Source organism: Equus caballus, chromosome 1, assembly GCF_041296265.1.
Source record: "Equus caballus isolate H_3958 breed thoroughbred chromosome 1, TB-T2T, whole genome shotgun sequence".
In the NCBI taxonomy this organism is placed as follows: Eukaryota; Metazoa; Chordata; class Mammalia; order Perissodactyla; family Equidae; genus Equus; species Equus caballus.
In genome coordinates this window covers 125,546,290-125,569,387 of record NC_091684.1, presented here as the reverse complement: position 1 = coordinate 125,569,387, position 23,098 = coordinate 125,546,290, and the positions used below count along the sequence as shown (strand labels likewise).

The following is a 23,098-nucleotide window of genomic DNA, read 5'->3' as shown; positions in this document are numbered from 1 at the left end:
ACTGCCTCTGCTAGAGATGTTGTCAGTGCCTTCCCTGTGCTGCCTGTGTCTTGATGTTGGTGGTGCCTTGCTGCTTATGATGTTGCTGCAGTCTCAGGTGTCACCACTGGGGTCACCAGGCTGTGAGCACTTCTCTTCCTTCCAGGGTCGCCTGAGTCTCATGTTCTTCCACTGACTCTCCACAGGCTTGCATGCTGCTGTTCTGTGCACCCCCTGCGCTGCTGCTTCCAGCTTGTCTGAGGGTCCTGGCTGTACCATGGCCAGGAGTGCTGGGTTCACAGGTATCGCTGTCACTGCTGGGGACCCGGAGACTTGTATGCCGCCTCTACTGCTGGTAGAGCTGATGTTGGAGGTGCCACCACTAGGGGCAGGGTCACTGGTTCTGCTGTGGTTCCTGAAGCCTCTGGTTGCAAGTTCCATCTGCCACTGCTGGGTGGGGAGGGGCAGAGGCTAAATAGGGAGAGATTGTTGTTGTGCTGACTTGTGAAGCCTCTGGTCTCTGGTGTGAGCCAGTGTGTTTTACAAACTGAGGTCAGTGCACCTTGCCCTAGCTGGAAAAATACAAGTTTTATATACTGTCCCTACTCTTGGAAAAACCTGGCCACTGCTGTTAGAGGGGGAGGAGGCTGGGTCACTGGCTCTGTCTTGTGTCCTGAATTCTCGGGGCATGTGCACCATCCTCCATTGTTTCTGCTCCTGCAGCTGCTGTTCCTTTGGCATGAGTGCCGTGTGATGATCCATGCCTTGGATTGCTGCTGCTGGAGGAGGGGGCGGAGTCTGCTTTTAGTTCCACTGCCTCCCAGAGGTCCAGACCACCCACCTTTAGATGTGTAAATGCGTGGATCTCTTAGGAGTCCTGTTGTGCTGTGTACGGAGTCCTTTGTTAGTCAGTGGATGTCCAATTGGTTGTAACTTAGAGGGGAGAGACAAAGGGAATAACTCACTCTGCCATGATGCTAATGTCACTCTCTGAGGCTGTCTTTTTCTTTAGAGCTTATATGAGTCTCCTGGAAGCAGCATATTGTTGGCTCTTGTTTTGAAATTTGTACAGCCATCATGTGTATTTTAATTGGTGAATTCAGTCAATTTACATTTAGGTTGGTTATTGATATGTGGGAACTTAATACTGCCATTTTATCTTTTATTTTCTCATTGTTCTAAGTTTCCATTGTTTCTTTTTCCTTGTGTTTCTTCTGCCATTTCAGTTTGGTGGTTTTCTTTGATGTGTTTGTCAGTTTCCTCTTTTCTTTTTGTTTTGTGACTCTGCTCTTAATTTTTGTTTTGCGCTCACCACGTGGTTTGTATAAAAGTTCTCATAGAAAAGATAGTGCTTTTCCTGCTCATAGCCTCTCATCTTCATTTGCCTATGCAGGTTCCATCTTTTCCCTCTTTTCCTTCCATGTTTTTGTTGTCACAAATTTTCCTGTTTTGTGTTGTGACTTTGTTATCAAATTGAACCCGTTATAATTATTTTTAATGCTTTCTTTTCCTTTAACTTTCTTGTTATAATTAAGTGTATACTGTCCTATTCTGATACAGATTTACAGTTTTCTGACTCTGTTTATTACCTTGCTCAAAGCTTTGCCTATCTTTGCATCTTCATTTCGGGTAGGAAGACTCCTTTCAACATTTCTTGTAAGGCAGGTCTAGTGGTGGTGAACTCTCTCAGCTTTTGTTTGTCTGGGAAAGCTTTTATTTCTCCTTTGTATCTGAAAGATAACTTTGCTGGATAGAGTATTCTTGGCTTACAGTTTTTATCTTTCATTGTTTTGAATGTAGCTTTCCACTTTCTCTTGACTTGTAGGGTTTGTATTGAGAAATCTGATAGCTTAAGGCGGGTTTCTTTGTAAGTTGTTTTGTTTTCTCCCTGGCTGCTTTTAATATTCCTTCTTTCTCATTGATTTTTGACAGATTTCTTATCACGTGTTTTGGAGAAGTTCTTTTTGCATTGGGATAATTGGGTGTTCTCTTAGCTTCATGGATTTGTATATCCATTTCCTTCTCAGGTTTGGGAAGTTCTCAACTATTACTTCTTTATATAAGCTCTCTGCTCCCTTCTCTCTCTACTCCTTCTGGGATACCCATTACCTTATGTTGCCCTTCATAATGGAGTCAGGTAATTCTTGTAGTATTTCTTTTTTTTTTTTTTAAAGATTTTATTTTTCCTTCTGCTCCCCAAAGCCTCTCAGTACATAGCTGTATGCTTTAGTTGTGGGTCTTTCTAGTTGTGGCACATGGGACACCACTTCAGTATGGCTTGACAAGTGGTGATAGGTCTGTGCCCAGTATTCGAACCGGTGAAACCCTGGGCCGCTGAAGCAGAGTGCGTGAACCCAACCACTTGGTCACGGGGCTGGCTTCTCTGTTTTTTTGTTTCTGTTTTTGTTTTTTTTTGAGGAAGATTAGCCCTGAGCTAACATCTGCTGCCAATCCTCCTCTTTTTGCTGAAGAAGACTGGCCCTGAGCTAACATCCATGCCCATCTTCCTCTACTTTATATGTGGGACGCCTGCCACAGCATGGCCTGCCAAGCTGTGCCATGTCTGCATCCAGGATCCGAACTGGCAAACCCTGGGCTGCCAAAGCAGAACGTGTGCACTTAACCGCTGTGCCATCGGGCTGGCTCCAACTACATGTTTTTTAAGTATTCTCTTCTTTCAGTCATTTTTGAAATGAATGGATCGGTCATTTCTAGGTTTCTGTTTTTGAGCTTGCTCATTCTCTCTTCCATGTGACTTGCTTTATTCATTCTTCATCTCATTTATTGAATTCTTCAGCTCCAGAATTTGTTTAGTTTTTCTTTTTTTTTAGAGTTTCATCTCTTTGGTTAAGTATTTCTTCTGTTCAGTGATTTTATTCCTGAGCTCGTTGAACTGCCTTCCTGAGTTTTCTTGTAGCTCATTGAGTTTATTCATGATAGCTGTTTTGAATTCTTTGTCAATTAGATCACAGTCTTCCATGACTTTATATTTAGTTTGTGGAGAATTATTTTCTTTCTTTCTTTTTGTTTGCTGAGGAGCTAATATCTGCTGCCAGTCTTCCTCCTTTCTTTTTCTTTTGTTTGAGGAAGATTAGAAATCTGATAAGAAATCTGTCAAAAATCAATGAGAAAGAAGGGATATTAAAAGCAGCCAGGGAGAAAATCTTCCTCAAACTGACCTAACATCCATGCCAATCCCCCTCCATTTTTTGGTATGTGGGACACCCCCACAGCATGGCCAATGAGTGGAGTAGTCCATGCCAGAACTGAACCCACAAACCCAGGCTGCTGAAGTAGAGCATGTGGAACTTAACCACTTGGCCACAGGGCTGGGCCTGAAAATTGTTTCCTTTTTGATAATGCAGCTTTTTGTCATGCTTCTTGAGTTATTCCTCTGCCAATGCATTTGATTTAGCAAATCTTTTATATTTGGGTGTAGCTTTTTTTCAATTCAAACTTTTCAACTGCTTGGAAACTAGAAGCGTTTCTTTTGTTTTTCATTATTGATGCTATAGTGTTAGTTTTTGTTTTTTTCTTGTCAGAGCTGCCCTTGATTGTATTTGAGGAGCCACGTGTTCCACCCTCCACTGCCTGTATTTGAGGTGGCACTGGTACTCTTGTTGCCACCTGTGCTTCGTGGGCATCACTGATGCCTTGCTGTTGATGGTGTTGCTGCAGTCACTGGCTTTGCTGCTGGGGGCACAGGGATGGCTGATACCTCAACTGCATCTGGGATCACCTGGGTTGGAAGCTCTGCCTGTGTGGTGCAGGGAAGGAGAGATCTGTTAACTTGTGGTCACAGGCGCTGCCATGGTTAGGATGTAGGAGTCCTGTATGCATCTCCACCACTACTAGTAGGCTCTGAGCCAAGCCTGGGTGGCCCAGGATCGTGGGTCTCCACCTCTGCTGCTGCTCTGCTTCCTGTGGCTACAGGTGCCGCCATGGCTGGCTAGCTGGAATTGCATGCATGCCTCTGCTGATGCCCACTGTATTCTCAGCCACTGCAGCTGGAATCCAGAATGCTGGGCTCTGCCTCTCCTGTTCCCCCATTTAGCTTCCTTTTTGTGCTCTGATTCACTCACCTTTGTATGTACTGATGTGTAGTTCTTTCTGGTGTCCTGGTGTGTTGTGTAATGTATCCTTTGTTGTGTTATGGATGTTTTACTTGTAGACTGAAGGGGAGAGACAGAAGGATCCTCTCACACTGCTGTGATGATGACATCTCCCTGTGATTTTTGAGTATATTTCTTTATAATTTTTTTAATAGTTGCTGTTGGGATTACAAAATTCATACTTAAACTTTTCCATTTATTTAAAATCACTTTAATTGGAATGTAGAAACCTTACCACCTATAGATACCTTTACCCTTCTTCCTTTATATTATAGTTTTAGTATATATTACATCAACATGCTTTGAAAACCTTATTAGACAATGTTGAAATTTTTGCTGTCAATCATCAAGCTAAGTTGAAGCGAAGGGGAGAAGAATAATTTATTACATTTTCTCAGGTATATATCATTGCTATTGCTCATTCTTCATTCCTGATGTTCCAAATTTTCCTCTGGTATTGTTTTTCTTGTTTTTAAGATCTTCCTGTAGCAACTCTATTAGAACAGGTCTGCTGACTACAAATTCTCTTAGTTTTTCTTCATTTGAGAATGATGGCTATTTTTGCTAGATACAGAATTCTAGTTGATATTGTTTTGGTACAGCACTTTAAAAATGTAGAACCTTAATTTCAAGCCTTAAATGTGGTATAAACCACAATTGGCTTTTTGATAACATGACATCAGTTTAAACCTTGGTGATGACTGAGACTTTTAGGGAGTAAGAAGGTGCCCCCTAGGAAGTGGGTTGGCACTTGACCAGGAGGGAGAGACCACAGGGTGAGCTGCCTCCGCTTACAAGGGAGGTGGAAATGTCATTGAAACTCTTCTTCATGGGCCCAGTGTTCTGTATTCTGAGAAGCTGAATGAGTGCCTTGGTCACTATCAATAATGTCTGGAACTCCAAAGGGGCAAGGAATGTCCTTGTCCTTACAAAGATAAGACAAGGCCTCATATTCTGGCCTTAGTAGATGTAGAGATGTAGCACATTGATTTATATTTTGGGTATCTGTGAGGCATGAGATTCCTAGGGTTTTGTACCCTAAAAAGAGAACTCTAAGGCTGTGGCCCAAGGATTTGTGAAAATGTGCACATGGGGCCCTTTGTTGGCCAGGGCATATAGTGCTAAGATGACTGCCAGAAGTTGGGCCAATTGGGCTAACCCTTGGGTCGTGTCCTTTATTTGGGACATCCTGGGTAAGCAGTGAAAGCAGCAGCATTCACTGAGCTCCATCACCAATGATGGTGGTGATGCTGTCTGTAAGGTGTGTGAGCTTCCAGTGCTGTTCTGTCAGGTGATCTAAGGGGTTCTTCCAGGAGCCGAGGAGTCTGGGAGAGGGGTGACTTCTTGCACCATGGCATCTGGCAACGGACCTAGGGCAGGGGAGACCACCCCCTCCTGCAGGTAGGATATGCCAGGGGCCCCAGGTTTGGTTCCATCTTATAGCTGTGCTGAGCTTGTGGGTTGTTGCTTCTGTGACCCAAAGCGTAGTGGGGAGCTAGGTATGGAGGGTCACAGGCTCAGGGTCTTTGGGAGTTTCTGTTTCCAGGGAAGCTCAGTATATGGCCAGCAATTTCCACTCCAATGATATATAGTGCAGGGCTGAGAAGGACAGTTTCTTGCTTCTAAAGCCTCTGGACAACATGCAGTCGTCATAGGTGGTCCAGAGACTCCAAGGGGCATGAGAGGAGGTTGCAAAGGCCTCTTCAGTGGCCTCTCTTAGGGCACTAAGGGGAGTATCTGTATTAATTTCTTAGGGCTGCTGTAGCAAAGTAACACAGACTGAGTACCTTAAACAATAGAAATGTATTGTCTCACAGTTCTTGAGGCTCTAAGACTGAAATCAAGGTGTTGGCAGGGTTGTTTCCTTCTGAGGGCCATGAAAGAAGGCTCTGTTCCAGGCCTCTCTCTCTCTCGCTTGCAGATGACCATCTTCCTGCTGTCTCTTCACATTCTTTCCTCTGTGCATATCTATCTGTGTTCAAATTTCCTCTTTTTGTAAGGACACCAGTCATATTGGATTAGGGTCCACCCTGATGACCTCATCTTAGTTTGATCATCTGCGAAGACCTTATTTGCAAATAAGGTTTCATTCACAGGTACTGGAGATTAGGACTTCTAACATCTTCTGGGGACATAATTCAACTCATAACAGGTCCCATATTTGTCAAGCCAATTTGTAATTTCTAAAGACTTAATTTTAATTTATTACTCATTGTGTCAGGGTGGATGTTCACTATGGGATATCGTAGGGCAGTGAGTGCTATAACTGTAGGAATTTAGACAAGACAATAGTTCTGCTGGTTAAGGTGAGACATACCTATTTGTCCCCTAGATTATATGTAGTAACTCCCCTAAGATTATAGGGGATACATTGTTTAAATTTAGTGGGATCTCCAGTTATAAGTGTAATTTGAGCCCCAGTATTGATTTAAATCCATGAAGGTTTGCCAATTGGTGCATTTCAGCAGATATTAAAGTTAATTCAGAACCTGTATCATAGAGGCATAAAAGCCCTTTTATCTTTTTGTTGCATAAATTCTTTCAGTAAACTTTGGAGTCCCAATTGGGTCAAATTGTGGAGTTTTGTTCCAATTTAATTTTGTTTTTCCTCCAGAGAACCTCAAATCAGTATTTGGTCAATGTTGGGGGCTGCCCACGTGGCAAAGGTTACTTTATAGGGTTTAAGTACCCTGGACTTAAGTTGGTCTTGAATTAACCTCTGCTCTTCCCTCAGCTGCCCAACAGGTGTTTTCCCTACAACCCTGGGGATTAGGATCTTTGTTGTGATAGAGGTGTGGGCCACAGAGTGGCCCAGTAGAAGAGCACTGGGCCCAAAACCCAGAGGCTGGTGCATCAAAACCATCTTCTGTTGCAGCCTCGCCTTTTCCACACATGACAAAAAATAGTCTTTACAAAAATATCTTAAGAAAGTCGATAAACAAACAAAACAACTACAACCCAGAGTAGGCAACAAAAGCAAACACTAAGGAGGGTGAAGAAGCTGACTTCCAGAATTACTACGTTATAATTTTGTGTGTGTGCAGTTTTCAGTCTCTCTCTCTCTTTTTATTTTATTGAGGTTAAAATAGTTTATAACATTGTAAAATTTCAGTTGTACATTATTATTTGTCATTCACCATATAAATGTGCCCCTTTACCCCTTATGTCCACCTCCCAACCCTCTTCCCCTCTGGTAACCACTAATCAGTTCTCTTTGTCCATGTGTTAGTTTATCTTCCACATATGAGTGAAATCATACGGTATTTCTCTTTCTGTATCTGGCTTGTTTTGCTTAACGTAATACCCTCAGGGTCCATCCATGTTGCAAATGGGATGATTTTGTCTTTTATTATGGCTGAGTAGTATTCCATTGTGTATATATATATACCACAGCTTCTTTATACAGTCATTGGTCGTTGGGCACTTGGGTTGCTTCCACATCTTGGCTGTTGTGAATAATGCTGCAGTGAACATAGAGGTGCATAAGTATGGTATTTCTATTTTTAATTTTCTGAGAAATCTCCTTACTGTTTTCCACAGTGGCTGCACCAGTTTGCATTCCCAACAGCAGTGTATGAGGGTTCCCTTTTTTCCACATCCTTTCCAACATTTGTTATTTCTTATCTTGGTGATTATAGCCATTCTAATGGATATAAGGTGATATCTGAATGTCCTATTTTTTTTAAAAAGCTTTATTTACTTCTCTGTGGCCTTAATTTGTTACATTAAGAGTGGCGCTGGTATCCAAAACTACCATTGTTGTTTAGTCAGTTACATTTGCGTTGTCTTAGTAGTGTTTTATCTTCTATGTCAGTGGCCCTTAATCCTGGCTGAATATTAGACGTACCTGGGAACTTAGAAATGCTACTGCCTAGGCCACATTCCAGATCAACTGAATCAAAATCTCAGACGATAGAATTCAGGCTTGAAATTAAAAATGCATGCATGCGTGCGTGCGTGTGTGCGTGTGTGTGTGTGTGCATGTGCATGCGTGCATGTGTATCTCCCTCACCCCATGCTTCTGGTGTACAGTGCAGGTTGAGAACCTGATTCCAACCCTGACTTTTTCTATGATTTAAGCAAATCTGCAGTGCTTAATTTAGAGGTGCTATGTGATTTTACATTTGTAATGTATAAAGATGTACACGTTGCAAAAAACATCTTATTTAATTCCCAGGGGCTTGTTGGATATTTCTGTAAACACGTAAACAAGAGAGGTGCCATTAAGAATAGCTGTGGCAGGAGATTGAAAGAATGGGACACATGAAGTGTACCAGTGACGAGGACGCTTTCTTGGGCCTCAGAGAGTTGAGTTAATTACACTCCCCAGTTCCAGGCACACCAATATCCAAATCCATCTTTTTAAATGTTTTCTTTTATATTGTACAGTCACGCATCACTTAACGATGGGGACACGTTCTGAGAAATACATCATTAGGCGATTTCATTGTGTGAACATCATAGAGTGTACTTACACAAACCTAGATGGTATAGCATGCTACACATGTGGGCTGTATGGTACTAATCTTATGGGACCACTGTCATATATGCGGTCTGTCATTGACTGAAACATTGTTATGTGGTGCATGGCTGTATTTGTGTATCCTTTTGTTTTTATGTCACTATAAAACATACTAGTGTTCAACATGCATGAATTTTTAATTTGTGTAAATGGAATTTGTGGTTCCTTAACCCTGAGTCTGTTCCCTTTGCCATTCAGCACTGTACTTTTAAGTTGTATCCATGGCAGGTATGACTGCTGTGGCTTTCTGTCCTCTGCATCCTCCTAAATGTGACCTGTGCGAGAGCTCTGCAGGCATAACCCCTGGAGGGGATTGGAGGACGTTCCATATAACTCAGTCACACTAGATTACTGTCCAGTCTGGCTGCAGGATCTGCCCTCCTGTCAGCTGTGCCTGAAGATTTGTGTCTCGAGCCCTGTCTTTCTATCAACACTTGGCATCATTTAGTTATTGAACATATCATCGAGGGCTTACTCTCTGGCATGTGTTGTTCTTGGCACTTGGGATATATCAATGAACAAAACCAGATGAAAAAGGAAAAAAAAAAATCCTATCTTGGAACTTATGTTTTAGCTTTCTAACAGTTGCCAATTTGATGAGTGTAAAGTAGTATTGTATTGTTTTAATTTATATTTTTCTAAACATGAGTTTGAGTATCTCTTCATAGCGTTAGCCATTTGGGACTCCCTCTATTGGATGTCTGATATTTTTCTATAGAATGTAGGAGTTTCTTGAATATTTGTCCCTGTTGGTTTTAGATATTTTTAGATATCCCTACTGTTTGTAATACGATGTAATCTCTTTCACACATTTAGATGTGTACTTCTAATTATGTCATTTAAAAAATTCATTTAGTAAGGGCCTTCTAGGATAGGACATGATTACACTTCAAGGTTCAGATCAGTCCTCTCTTCACTTGATATGTATGGAGTTCCATGACATTTGTTCTTAATTGAAACTTTAAATTGTCAGTGGCCAAAAGTCATGGTTTTCAACTTTTCTTTTGTGTCCCAATGCTCCTGAATTATACTCTGTGAATGGTGGTGGCCCTGTGTAGCAGTGGTTCTCACTTGGTGGTGAAGTAGGGCAATGTGTAGAGTTAAACATTTATTTATTTATTTATTTAAGATTGGCACCTGAGCTAACAACTGTTGCCAATCTTTTTTTTTTTCCTTCTTTTTTTCTCCCCAAATCCCCCCAGTACATAGTTGTATATATTTTAGTTGTGGGTCCTTTCAGCTGTGGCACTTGGGACACCTCACTGCTTCAGTGTGGCCTGATGAGTGGTGCCATGTCTGCGCCCAGGATCCGAACCAGTGAAACCCTGGGCCGCCGCAGCGGAGCATGCGAACTTAACCACTAGGCCATGGGGCCGGCCCCCTAAAAATTATGTTTGAATCATACTCTCATGCCATATCTTTCCTTCCCATGGACACACTGCAATTGGGTATTGTTGGATAAAAGCAATTAATGGAAAATTCAAGTAGGTAAATATCAAAGACTAACTTCTTTGTGAAATGTATTGGAGAATTGAGGGAATATTTTGGAAGACATGCTTCAAAGAATAATTTGAGTGATATATTGACTTCTTTATTATAAGGGTCACTGGGCCATGCATTACTTAGTAAGTAATGAATTTTTTATTCATTACTTAGTAACATTCACAGTGTACCTGTTGTAGTGATGATTGATGTAATTTTTTTAAATCACCAAACATTCAGTTAATGATAAGTGTTGTAACTTAACCTTTCCATTTCTGGGAGTGACATTCATGAAGAGACTGGCAAGTGGATGTTACATTTTGGAAAGCAATTTATAGATTTTTTTTTAATTTTTAATTTTCTAGATGATGGTGTTGATACTCAAAGTGGAACAAAGAAAGAAGATTTGAATGACAAAGAGAAAAAGGATGAAGAAGAAATGCCTGCACCTGCATATAGAGCCAAATCAATCTTAGAGAGCTGGGTATGGGGCAAGCAACCAGGTATTGTGATCTACTGAGATTCTGCTACTTTGGAAAGCTTGATCTGGCATTCATTTTCTAGATACCACAGATGGAGGGTTTCTTTGGTCATGGAGTGTTTTTTAAATTATTTTTTATTTATTGAGTTCATAATACTTTACATTGTTGTGAAATTTCCGTTGTACGTTCTTTTTTTTTTTCTTTAAAGATTGGCACCTTAGCTAACATCTGTTGCCAATCATTTTTTCCTTTTCTTCTTCTTCTCCCTAAAGCCCCCCAGTACATAGTTGTATATTTTACTTGTGAGTGCCTCTGGTGGTGCCGTGTGCGACGTCATCTCAGCATGGCATGATGAGTGGTGCTATGCCCACACTCAGGATCTGAACTGGCAACACTCTGGGCCACTGGAGCTGGGTGCACGGACTTAACTACTTGGCCATGGGGCCGGCCCTTGTACATTATTTCTTGTCTGTCACCACAAAAGTGCTCCCCTTCACCCCCTTCACCCTCACCCCCTTTCCCCTGGTAACCACTGAACTGTTTTCTTTGTCTATGTGTTTGTTTATATTCCACATATGAGTGAAATCATCTGGTGTTTGTCTTTCTCAGTCTGGTTTATTTCACTTAGCATAATACCCTCCAGGTTCATCCATGTTGTTGCAAATGGGATGATTTTGTCTTTTTTAATGGCTGAGTAGTATTCCATTGTATATATACATATATATATATACCACATCTTCTTTATCCAATCCTTGGTCGATGGGCACTTGGATTGTTTCCATGTCTTGGCTATTGTGAAGAGTGCTGCAATGAAATTAGGGATACATATTGTTAGTTGGGATTGTTGATTTCAAGTTGTTTGGGTAGAAACCCAGTAGTGGGATAGCTGGGTCATAAGGTATTTCTAATTTTAGTTTTTTGAGGTGTCTCCCTCCCTACTGTTTTCATAGTGGCTGCACCAGTTGCATTCCCACCAGCAGTGTATGAGGGTTCCCTTTTGTCCACAACCTCGCCAACATTTGTTGTTTTTAGTCTTAGTGATTATAGCCATTTTAACAGGTGTAAAGAGGTATCTTAGTGTAGTTTTGATTGGCATTTCCCTCATGATGAGTGATGTGGAACATCTTTTCATGTGTTTATTGGCCATCTGTTTATCTTCTTTGGGAAAATATCTGTTCATATCCTCTGCCCATTTTTTGATCCAGCTGTTGGGTTTTTTGTTATTCAGTTGTATGAGTTCTTTATATATTATGGAGATTAACCCCTTGTCAAATATATGATTTGCAAATACTTTCTCTGAATTGGTGGGCTGTCTTTTTGTTTTGATCCTAGTTTCTTTTGCCTTGCCAAAGCTCTTTAGTCTGATGAAGACCCACTTGTTTATTTTTTCTTTTGTTTCCCTTCTCTGAGAAGACATGTATTTGAAAAGATCCTTTTAAGTTCGATGTCAAAGAGTGTACTACCTGTATTATCTTCCAGGGGTTTTATGGTTTCAGGACTTATCTTCAAGTCTTTGAACCAGTTTGAGTTTATTTTTGTGTATGGTGAGATAGTGGTCTACCATCATTGTTTTGCATGTGACTGTCCAGTTTTCCGAACACCATTTGTTGAAGAGACTATCTTTTCTCTATTCTTTGTTCTTGGCACCTTTGTTGAAGACTAGCTGTCCATAGATGCACGGTTTTACTTCTGGGCTTTTTAGTTCTGTTTCATTGATCTTTGTGGCTGTTTGTAGCATGCTGTTTTGATCACTATAGCTTTGTAGTACATTTTGAAGTCAGGGATTGTGATGCCTCCACCTTGGTTCTTTTTTCTCAGGATTGCTTTGGATATCAGGGGTCTTTTGTGGTTCCATACAAATTTTAGGATTGTTTGTTCTATACATATAACTTTTTCTTTTTCAGGGAAGGCTTTGTCCTGAGCCAACATCTGTTGCCAGTCTTTCCCCCCCTTTTTTTCCCTTCCCAAAGCCCCAGTGCATGGTTGTATATCCTAGTTGTGAGTCCTTGTAGTTCTTCTTTGTGAGCCATCACCACAGCATGGCAACTGACAGGTGGTATGGTTCTGCAACTGGGAATCGAACCTGGGTAACCAAAGTGGTGAGAATGCTAAACTTTAACCAGTAGGCCATCAGGGATGACTCTGTTTATTTTATTTTTATGAAAAATGCCACTGGAATTTTGAAAGTGATTTCCCTGTTATATGTAGATTGCATTGGATAGTATGGACATTTTAACACTATTAATTCTTCCAACCTTGAGCACAGAATAAGTTTCCATTTATCTGTGTCTTCAATTTCTTTCAACAATGTCTTATAGTTTGCAGAGTATAAGTCTTTCACCTCCTTGGTTAAATTAATTCCTAGATATTTTGTTCTTTTTAGTGCAATTGTAGATAGGATTGTTTTCTTAATTCTTTCCAATAGTTCATTATTAGTGTATAGAAATGGAACAGATTTTTTTGTATTGATTTTGTGTTCTGCAGCATTACTGAATTTGTTCATTAGATTGATCAATTTCTTGGTGGTGTCTTTAAGGTTTCCTATATAATATTGTTATCTGCAAACAGTGACAGATTTATTTCTTTCCAGTTCAGATGCCTTTTATATCTTTCTCTGTTTTTTTTGTCTAATTGCTCTAGATAGGACTTCCAATATTATGTTGAATAAGAATAGTGATTGTGGGCATCCTTATCTTACTCCTGATCTTAGAGGGAAAGCTTTCAGCTTGTCATGACTGAGTATGATATTAGGTGTGGACGTGTCATATATGGTCTTTATTATGTTGAGGTACGTTCTTTCTGTACCCACTTTGTTGAGAGTGTTTTTGGTAAATGGATGGTGAATTTTGTAAAATGCTGTTTCTGCATTTATTGAGATGGTCATACGATTTTTACTCTTCATTTTGTTAAGTTAATATTAAATCACATTAATTTATTTGCTGATCTTGAATCATCTGTGAATCCCTGGAATAAATCCCACTTGATCATGGAGTTTGAGAAGGATTGCCGTTAATTTTTCCTGAAGTGTTTGGAAGAATTCACCAGCAAAGCCATCTGGTTCTGAACTTTTGTTCTTGGGAAGTTTTGATTACCGATTCAATCTCCTTGCTAGTAATCATGTCTGTTTAGATTAGCTATTTCTTCTTGATTCAGTCTTGGAAGATCATATATTTTTAGGAATTTATCCATTTCTTCCAGGTTGTTCAATTTGTTCGCATATAATTGTTCATAGTATAATCTTATAATCTTCTGTATTTCTTTGGTATCAGTTGTAATGTCTCTTTTGTTTCTGATTTTATTTTTTTGAGTCCTGTTTCTTTTTTTCTTTAGCTAAATGTTTGTCAATTTTGTTTGTCATTTCAAAGAACTAGCTCTTGGTTTCATTGATCTTTTCTATTGTCTTTTTATTCTCTAACTTTTTTTTCCTTCTTCTTCTCCCCAAAGTCCCCCTGGTATATAGTTGTATATTCTAGTTGTGAGTGCCTCTGATTGTGCTATGCGGTATGCTGCCTCAGCATGTCCTGGTGAGTGGTGCCATGTCTGTGCCCAGGATCTGAACCAGTGAAACCCTGGGCCAGTGAAGCGGAGTGCGCGAGCTTAACCACTTGGCCATGGGGCAGGCCCCTTCTCTAACTTATTTTTGTTTTGATCTTTGTGATTTCCTTCTTTCTACTGACTTTGGGCTGCACTTGTTCTTTTTCTAGTACCTTGAGATATAAAGTTAGGTTGCTTATTAGAGATTTTTCTTGTTTCTTTTAATTTTTTATTGGGTCATAATAATTTCAGTTCTGCATTATTTGTCAGTCACCATGTAAATATACCCCTTCACCCTTTGTGCCCATGGCCTAACTCCTTTCCCACTGGTAACCACTAAACAGTTCTCTTTGTCTGTGTGTTTGTTTATCTTCTACATATGAGTGACATCATATGGTGTTTGTCTTTCTTGGTGTGGCTTATTTGGCTTAACGTAATACCCTAAACGTCCATCCATGTTCTTGTGAATGGGACGATTTTGTCTTTTTCTTATGGCTGAGTAGTATTCCATTGTATATAGATACCACATCTTCTTTATCCATCCTTCATTCGATGGGCACTTGGGTTGCTTTCTCATCTTGGCTATTGTGAATAATGCTGCAATGAACATAGGAGTGTAAAAGTCTCTCTTAATTGTTGATTTGAAGTTCTTTGGATGAATACCTAGTAGTGTGATAGCTGGGCGATCTGGTGTTTCTAGTTTTAAGTTTTTGAGAAGTCTCCTTAGTCTTTTCCATAGTGGCTGCACCAGTTTGCATTTCCACTAGCAGTGTATGAGGGTTCCTTTTTTCCCCACAACATTTCCAACATTTGTTATATTTTGTTTTGGTGATTATAGCCATTCTCATGGGTGTAAGGTGGTATCTAAGTGTAGGTTTGATTTGTTTCCTTAATGATTGTTAGTGATGTTGAAGATCTTTTCACATGCCTATTGGCCATCTGTATATCTTCTTTGGAACAATCTCTGTTCATATTCTCTGCTAATTTTTTGATTGGGTTGTTTTTGTTGTTAAGTTATGTGACTTCTTTATGTGTTATGGAAAATAACCCCTTGTCAGGTATATGATTTGCAAATATTTCCTTCCACTGGGTGGGTTTTCTTTTCGTTTTGATCCTGGTCTCTTTTGCCTTGCAGAAGCTCTTTAGCCTGATGAAGTCCCACTCATTTATTTTTTTCTTTTTCTTCTCCTGTGTGAGTAGACATGGTATTTGAAAAGATCCTTCTAAACAGATGTCAAAGAGTATACTGCCTATATTTTCTTCCGAAAGTTTTATGGTTTCAGGTCTTACCTTCAAGTTTTTGATCCATTTTGAGTTAATTTTTGTGCATGGCGAAAAATAATGGTCTATTCTCATTCTTTTGCATGCGGCTGTCCAGTTTTCCCGACACTATTTATGGAAGACACTTTCCTTTCTCCATTGTATACTCTTTGCTACTTTGTCGAAGGTTAGCTCTCCATAGATGTGTGGTTTTATTTCTGGGCTTTCAATTCTGTTCACTTGATCTGTCTGTCTCTTTTTGTACCAGTACTGTACTGTTTTGATCACTATAGCTTTGTAGTATATTTTGAAGACAGAGATTGTGATGTCTCCAGCTTAGTTCTTTTTTCTCAGGATTGCTTTAGCAATTTGGGGTCCTTGGTTGCCCCATATGAACTTTAGGATTCTTTGTTCTATTTCTCTGAAGAATGTCATTGGGATTCTGATTGGGATTGCACTTAATCTGTAGATTGCTTTAGTTAGTGTGGACATTTTAACTATATTTATTCTTCCAATCCATGAGCATGGAATATCTTTTCATTTCTTTATGTTGTCATTGATTTCTTTCAATAATGTCTTATAGTTTTCATTGTATAGATCTTTCACCTCCTTGATTAAATTTATTTCTAGATACTTTATTCTTTTCGTTGCGATTGTCAATGGGCTTGTATTCTTGAGTTCTCTTTCCATTAGTTTGTTATTAGAATATAGAAATGCCACTTATTTTTCTGAGTTGATTTTGCACCCTGCAAGTTTGCTGTAGTTGTTGATATTTCTAATAGTTTTCCAGTGGATTCTTTAGGATTTTCTATATATAGAATCATGTCATCTGCCAACAGGGAGAGTTTTACTTCTTTATTGCCTTTGGATTCCTTTTATTTATTTTTCTTGCCTGATTGCTGTCACCAAAACCTCTAGTAATATGTTGAATAAGAGTGGTGAGAGTGGGCACCCCTATCTTATTCCTGTTCTCAGACGGATGGTTTTCATTGTTCGCTTGTTGAGTATGATGTTGGCTGTGGGTTTGTCATAAATGTCCTTTGTTATGTTGAGGTTCTTTTCTTCTCTACCCATTTTATTGAATTTTTTTTTATCATGAATGGATGTTGGATCTTGTCAGATGCTTTCTCTGCGTCTATTGAGATGATCATGTGGTTTTTATTCCTCATTTTGTTAATTTGCTGTATCACATTTATTGATTTGTGGATATTGAACCACCCCTCTGTCCCTGGTATAAATCCCGCTTGATCATGCTGTATGATCTTTTCAGTGTATCACTCCATTTTGTTTGCCAGTATTTTGTTAAGAATTCCTGCATCTGTGTTCATCATCAATATTGGTCTGCAGTTTTCCTATTTTGTGTTGTCCTTGTCTGGCTCTGGGACCAGGGTGATCTTGGCCTCGTGGAATGTGTTAGGAAGTGTTCCCTCCTCCTGAATTTTTTGGGAAGAGTTTGAGGAGGATAGGTATTAAATCTTGTTTGAATGTTTGGTAGAATTCTACAGAGAAGCCATCTGATCTGGAATTTTATTTTTTGGGAGGTTTTTCATTGCTGTTTTCAGTTTCTTTACTTGTGATTTGTGTATTCAAATTCTCTATTTCTTCTTGATTCATTTCTGGGAGGTTGCATGAATCTAAGAATTTATCCATTTCTTTTAGTTAATAGCCAGCAAAGCTAGATAGTAAGACCCTTGTCTCAGTTGTGCTGAGTCTGAAGGATGCTTCTAGCAGTATCGGGCCCTGCTCAGGACATCACTCCTTCAGGGAGGGCTGCACACCTTAGGGTTGCTCCCCCCCCCGCCAGCTGTGAAACTCCAGTGCTCATGAAGGTGGCTTTTTTTTTCTCTCCAGAAGGAATTTCTGCCTCTTCTACCTCAGTCAGGACTGTCCCTTTTTTTGAGGGTTCTTTTTATCCAGGTTTCAGTTTTCTATCCAGGGTAATTTTTCCAAAAATAGTTGTAACCTGGTTGTGTTCATGGGAGGAGACGAGTTCAGAGTGTGCCTATGCCACCATCTTGATGAGATCTCCGTATCCATTTCTTTTAGATTGTCCAATTTGTTGGCATATTATTTTCCATAGTATTCTCTTATAATCCATTGTATTTCTGTAGTATCCATTGTAATTTCTCCTTTTTCATTTCTAATTTTATTTATTTGAACCTTCTCTCTTTTCCTTTTAGTGAGTCTGGTTGAGGGTTCGTCAATTTTGTTTATCTTCTCAAAGAACCAGCTCTTTATTTCATTGACCCTTTTCTACTGTTTTTTTGTTTGTTTCAATTTCATTCATTTCTGATCTAAGTTTTATTTGTCTCCTGCTGGCTTTGGGCTTTGTTTGCTGTTCTTTTTCTAATTCTTTTAGGTGTAGTTTAAGATTGCTCATTTGAGCTTTTTCTTGTTGTTAAGGCGGGCTTGTATTGTGATGAATTTCCCTCTTAAGACTGCTTTTGCTGCATCCCATATGAGTTGGTATGGAGTATTTTCATTTTCATTTGTCTTCAGATATTTTTTGATTTCTCCTTTAATTTCTTCAATGATCCATTCATTTTACAGTAGCCTGGTGTTTAGTCTCCACGTATTTGTCACTTTCCTAGCTTTTTTCCTGTAGTTGATTTCTACTTTCATAGCATCATGGTTGGAAAAGTTACTTGATATCATTTCAATTTTCTTAAATTTATTGAGGCTTGCCTTATTACCCAATGGATTGTTTATCCTTGAGAATATTCCATGTGCAGTTGAGAAGAATGCATATTTTGCTATTTTTGGATGAAGTATATCTATTAAGTTCATCTAGTCTAGTTTTCCATTTAAATCCACTATTTGCTTGTTGCCTTTCTGTCTGAATGATCTATCTGTTTATGTAAGTGGGGTGTTAAGGTGCCCTACTATTACTGTTTTTGTTAATATATCTTTTAGGTTTGTTAATAGTTTCTTTATGTACTTTGGTGCTCCTGTTTTGGGTGCATATATATTTATAAGTGTTGTGTCTTCTTGCTGGAGTATCCTGTTATCAGTATAAACTGCCCATCTTTGTCTTTCATTACCTGTTTTGTCTTGAAGTCTACTTTGTCTGATATAAGTATGGCAACACTTACTTCCTTTTGTTTGCCATTAGCTTGGATTATCGTCTTCCATTCCTTCACTTTGAGCATGTGTTTGTCCTTAGAGCTGAGATGTGTTTTCTGGAGGCAGCATATTGTTAGTTCTTGTTTTTCACTCCATCCTGCCACTCTGTATCTTTTGATTGGAGAATTCAATCCATTTACATTTAGAGTGATTATTGATATATGAGGGCTTAATGCTGCCATTTTATTGCTCATTTTCTGGTTCTTCTGCCTTTCCCTTGTTTCTTGAGCCATATATTTCAGACTGCCAATTCAGTTTGTTAGTTTTCTATGATGATTTTGCTAGTTTTCTCTTTATTTATCATTTGTTTCTCTATTTTAATTGTTTGTTTAGTCGTTACCATGAAGTTTGTATAAAAAATCTCATAGATGAGACAGTTCATTTTCTGGTTGTCTCTTTTTTTCTTAGAGTATGCCAATTCTAGCCCCTTTCTCTTCCTTTTCTAAGTTATTATTGTCACAACTTATTCCATCTTTTGTTCTTAGTCTGTCATTAAAATGATGAGATTACATTAATTTTTGATGTTTTCCTTTCCTTTATCTTTAATGTTATAATTAGGTGTTTGGTAACCTGTTTTGATAGAGGGCTGCAATTTCTTGATTTTATTTACCTATTTATGTACTTGCTCGAGGCTTTGTAACCCCTTTCTTTTTCTTTTCTCCATGTATGAGGGCCTTCTTGAGCATTTCTTGTAGTGCGCAGGGTCTTGTTTTGCTGAACTCCCTTTGCTTTTCTTTTTCTGGGAGAGACTTTATTTCTCCATTGTACCTGAAGGAAATTTTCACTGGATAGAGTATTCTTGGCTGAAAGTTTTTGTTTTCCAAATTTTCATTATATCATTCCACTCTCTTGTAGCCTGTACATTTTCTTGTGAGAAATCTCCTAAAAGCCTGATAGGGCTTCCTTTTTAAGTTATTTTCTTCTGCCTTGCTGCCCTTAATATTTTTTCTTTGTTATTATCTTTTGTCAGCTTCACCCCTGTATGCTTTGGAGAAGGCCTTTTGACATTGATATAATTAGGAGTTCTGATAGCTTTTTTCTCTTGTATTTCCAACTCTTTCCCCATGTTGGGAAGTTCTCTGGTATTACTTCTTTGAACAAGCTTCTGCTCCATTCTCCTTCTTTTCTCCCTCTGGAATACCTATAATCCTTATGTTTCATTTCCTAATTGAGTTGGATATTTCTCGGAGAATTTCTTCATTTCTGGTTAGTCTTCACTTTCCTCCTCCATCTGAAGCAGTTCTGCATTTCTGTCCTCAAGACTGCTGATTTGTTCCTCCGTCATATCAGCTCTATTATTGATGGAGTCCTGATTATTCTTTATCTCACTCATTGTGTTTCTCTATCTCCAAAATTTCTGATTGCTTCTTTTCTATAGTTTCAATCTCTTTTGTGAAGATTTCCTGATTTCAGTGAACTATCTGCATTTTCCTTTAACTCATTGAGTTTTTTTATGATAGCTATTTTGAATTTTCTGTCATTTAGATTATAAATTTCTGTGTCTTCAGGATTGATTTCTGTGTGCTTGCCATCTTCCATTGGGTCTGGAGAATTAATATATTCTTTCCATGCTGTTTGATGGAGTGTATTTGTGTCTGTGCACAGTGATCGTACTTGGTCACAGCTTCCACCTGCTGCCACTTGGTGGAGGTCAAACAGTGTGTATTCTGAGCCCATCGTGTTTTGTGGCTCACTTGCTCCAGCTACTGGCTTCTTTTGTATCTGTGCGGCACTTTGGCTGACTGGTAGATCTGAAGCACAGTTCCTGGGGAGTGGTTTTTCCTTTCGCCTGTATGATCCCAGGGACATTCTCACTGCTGCTCTTGCTATCTGCTCTCCAAGGGTGCTACCTTGACGAATACACACCTGCTTCTGTGTGTCTTTTCACCTCTGTGTGGGGCTTTAGCCTGGGCTGTGAGGGAACTTGGAGAGTGATGGTGTTCCCATGGAGAACCTCCCTTCCCGCTGTCAGAGCTGCATGGTACAGAGCCCTCAGTCACTGCCATTGGCGGAGGGAGAGGAGCTCACCTTATCTCCTTCCATTTCCTCTTGGAGGTCCAGCACCTCCACCTTCAGACATATGGCTGTGTGGATCTCTCAGATGTCTTTTGTGTTGTGTGAATGTCCTCTGTTCGTATATGAATGTCCTTTTCATTGTATCTTTGGATGGAGAGTCTAATGGGAGAACTCACTCCTTCATAATGCTGACATCACTCCTCAGATATTTCTTGTTTTTTGAGGCAGGCATTGATTACTATGAACTTGCATCTTACAACTGCTTTTGCTGCATACCATAAGTTTTAGTTGGTTGTATTCCCATTTTCATTTTCCAAGGTACTGTTTTACTTCTGTTTTCATTTCTTCATTGACTTATTGGTTGTTCAGTAGCATGTTGTTTAATCTCCACATATTTGTGAGTTTTCCAGTGTTCTTGTAATTGGCTTGTTTTTTCATAATGTTTTTGTTGGAAAAGGTGCTTGATTTGATTTCAGTCTTTTTAACTTTATTAATACTTATTTTGTGGCCTAACATAGGATCTATCCTGATAGAATGTTTTATTTGCTCTGGAGAAGAATGAGTATTCTCTTGCTTTTGGATGGCATGTTCTGTATATATCTGTTAAGTATGTCTGGTCTTGTGTGTTATTTAAGGCTGATCTTCCTTTATTGATTTTCTGTTTGTATGATTTGTTCTTTTGTGTAAGTGGGGTTTTAAAGTCTGCACTACTATTTTACTGATGTCTCTTTCTCCCTTTAGGTCTGTCAAGATTTGTTTAATATATTGGTACTATGTTGGGTGCATAAATATTTACAAATGTTCTATCTCTTGTTGCATTGAGCCCTTTATCACTTTGTAATTCCCTTGTCTCTTATTACAGCCTTTGTTTTAAAGGCTCTGTTTTCTTCTCTCAAACACACACACACTCATATTTATATGTATATGTGTTTGTATAGCAGTGTTTTTAAGTTGATAGGATAAGTTTGAATACATTCTAAAATTCTACATTTTTATTCCCCCTTCCCACACTTTCTTTGATATCACATTTTATATATTTTATTTTGTGTATCCCTTAACCAATTGTTGTAATCATAGTTATTTTTATTTCTTTTGTCTTTTAATCTTCATATTGGCTTTATAATTGATTAGTCCACTAACTTTACAATATGACTACGTTTACCAGTGAAATTTTTAGTTTCATCTATTTTCTTGTTACCAATTAGTGCCCTTTCTTTTCAGCTTAAAGCAGTACCTTTGTCATTTCTTCTAAGGCCACTTTAGTGGTGATGAACTCCTTTAGCCTTTGCTTGTTTGTAAAACTCTTATATCTCTCCTTCAATTCTAGATATCTTTGTTGGGTAGAGTATTTTTAGTTGGATGTTTTTTCTGTTCATCACTTTGAGTATATTGTGCTACTCTCTTCTCCTTCAAAGTTCCTGCTTCAAAATCTGCTGATATTTTTATGCTGGTTCCTTTGTATGGAACAAGTTGTTTTTCTCTTGAAGCTTTTAGTATTCTCTCCTGTTTTTACATTTTGACATTTTAATTATAAAGTGTCTTGGTATGATACCTTTGAGGTCTTCTTATTGTAACTCCGTGGGTCTCCTTGATCTTGATGTTGTTTCCTTCCTCAGATTAGGGAAGTTTTTAGCCATTGTTATGTCATAGAAGTTTTCTGCCCCTTTCTCTCTCTCTTCTTCTTCTGGGACCCCAATGTTAGTCCAGTTGATGTTATACTTTAATTCCCTTAAGCTGTTTTCACATTTTTTCATCTTTTTCCTTCTTGTTGCTCTAATTGTATGAGTTTCACTGCTCTGTCTTCAAGTTCTTTTTCTTGTTCATGTAGTCTCCTATTGAACCCCTCTATTGTATTTTTAAGGTCAGTCTTTTTTTCCTGTGTATTTTCTCAGTTTGTTATTTAGATTTGGCAACTTCTGTCTTTCTGTTCCCTGATCCTTTGCTCTTTTTTTCCATTTTAGTGTTGAGGTTATTCACTGAACTTTTAATTTTGATTACCATATTTTTCAGTTTTAAAATTTCTATTTCTTTTTTAGAAATCTTCTTTTTCTTGTTTTTGGCTTTTTATTCTTTCATACGTTTGAAGTCTGTTTGTAATTGCTCGTTAAAGTATTTGCATCATGGCTTCCTTAAAATCTTTGTCAGATTTTTATAACATCTCTTTCATCTTGGTATTTCCATTGTATTGATTGTCTTTTCAAAATTCAATGTGAGGTCCTTCTGGTTCTTGTTGTGGTGAGTGACTTTCTATTGAAACTTGGATATTTTCATGTTATGTTCTGATACTCTGTTAAGCTGGCTTTCTGTGATACTGCTCTGGCAGAGCAAGGGTTTGCTGCAGCTTATTACTGCCGAGTGGAGTTGGGAGTTCTGTTGGCTCCCCACATGGTCTCCATGATTTGTTTGTCTATTTTGTAATTTACTCATCCACTTGTTTCAGAGTATCCTACAATAAATGTCTGATGGACTAGGCAGTCAGGACTGGGACAAGGTAAGCAGAGGCAGGACATCCAAAGAGGAGCATACAGATGCTTAAGGGCGAGGATGCTGTCTTTGAACTTCTGTGTCTATGGGCTTTGCAGCCAAGC

At 38.9% G+C, this 23,098-nt stretch overlaps 1 protein-coding gene across 6 annotated transcripts in view; it reads left to right on the top strand.

Moving 5' to 3' along the window:
• HERC2 (HECT and RLD domain containing E3 ubiquitin protein ligase 2) overlaps positions 1–23,098 on the top strand; it is a 256,159-nt gene that overhangs the window by 41,499 nt on the left and 191,562 nt on the right. For all 6 annotated transcript variants that reach the window (XM_070231475.1, XM_023652120.2, XM_023652115.2 and 3 more), the window contains exon 4: positions 10,461–10,598. In XM_070231475.1, the coding sequence (XP_070087576.1) occupies positions 10,461–10,598 (138 nt within the window). The remainder of the gene's footprint in view (positions 1–10,460; positions 10,599–23,098) is intronic.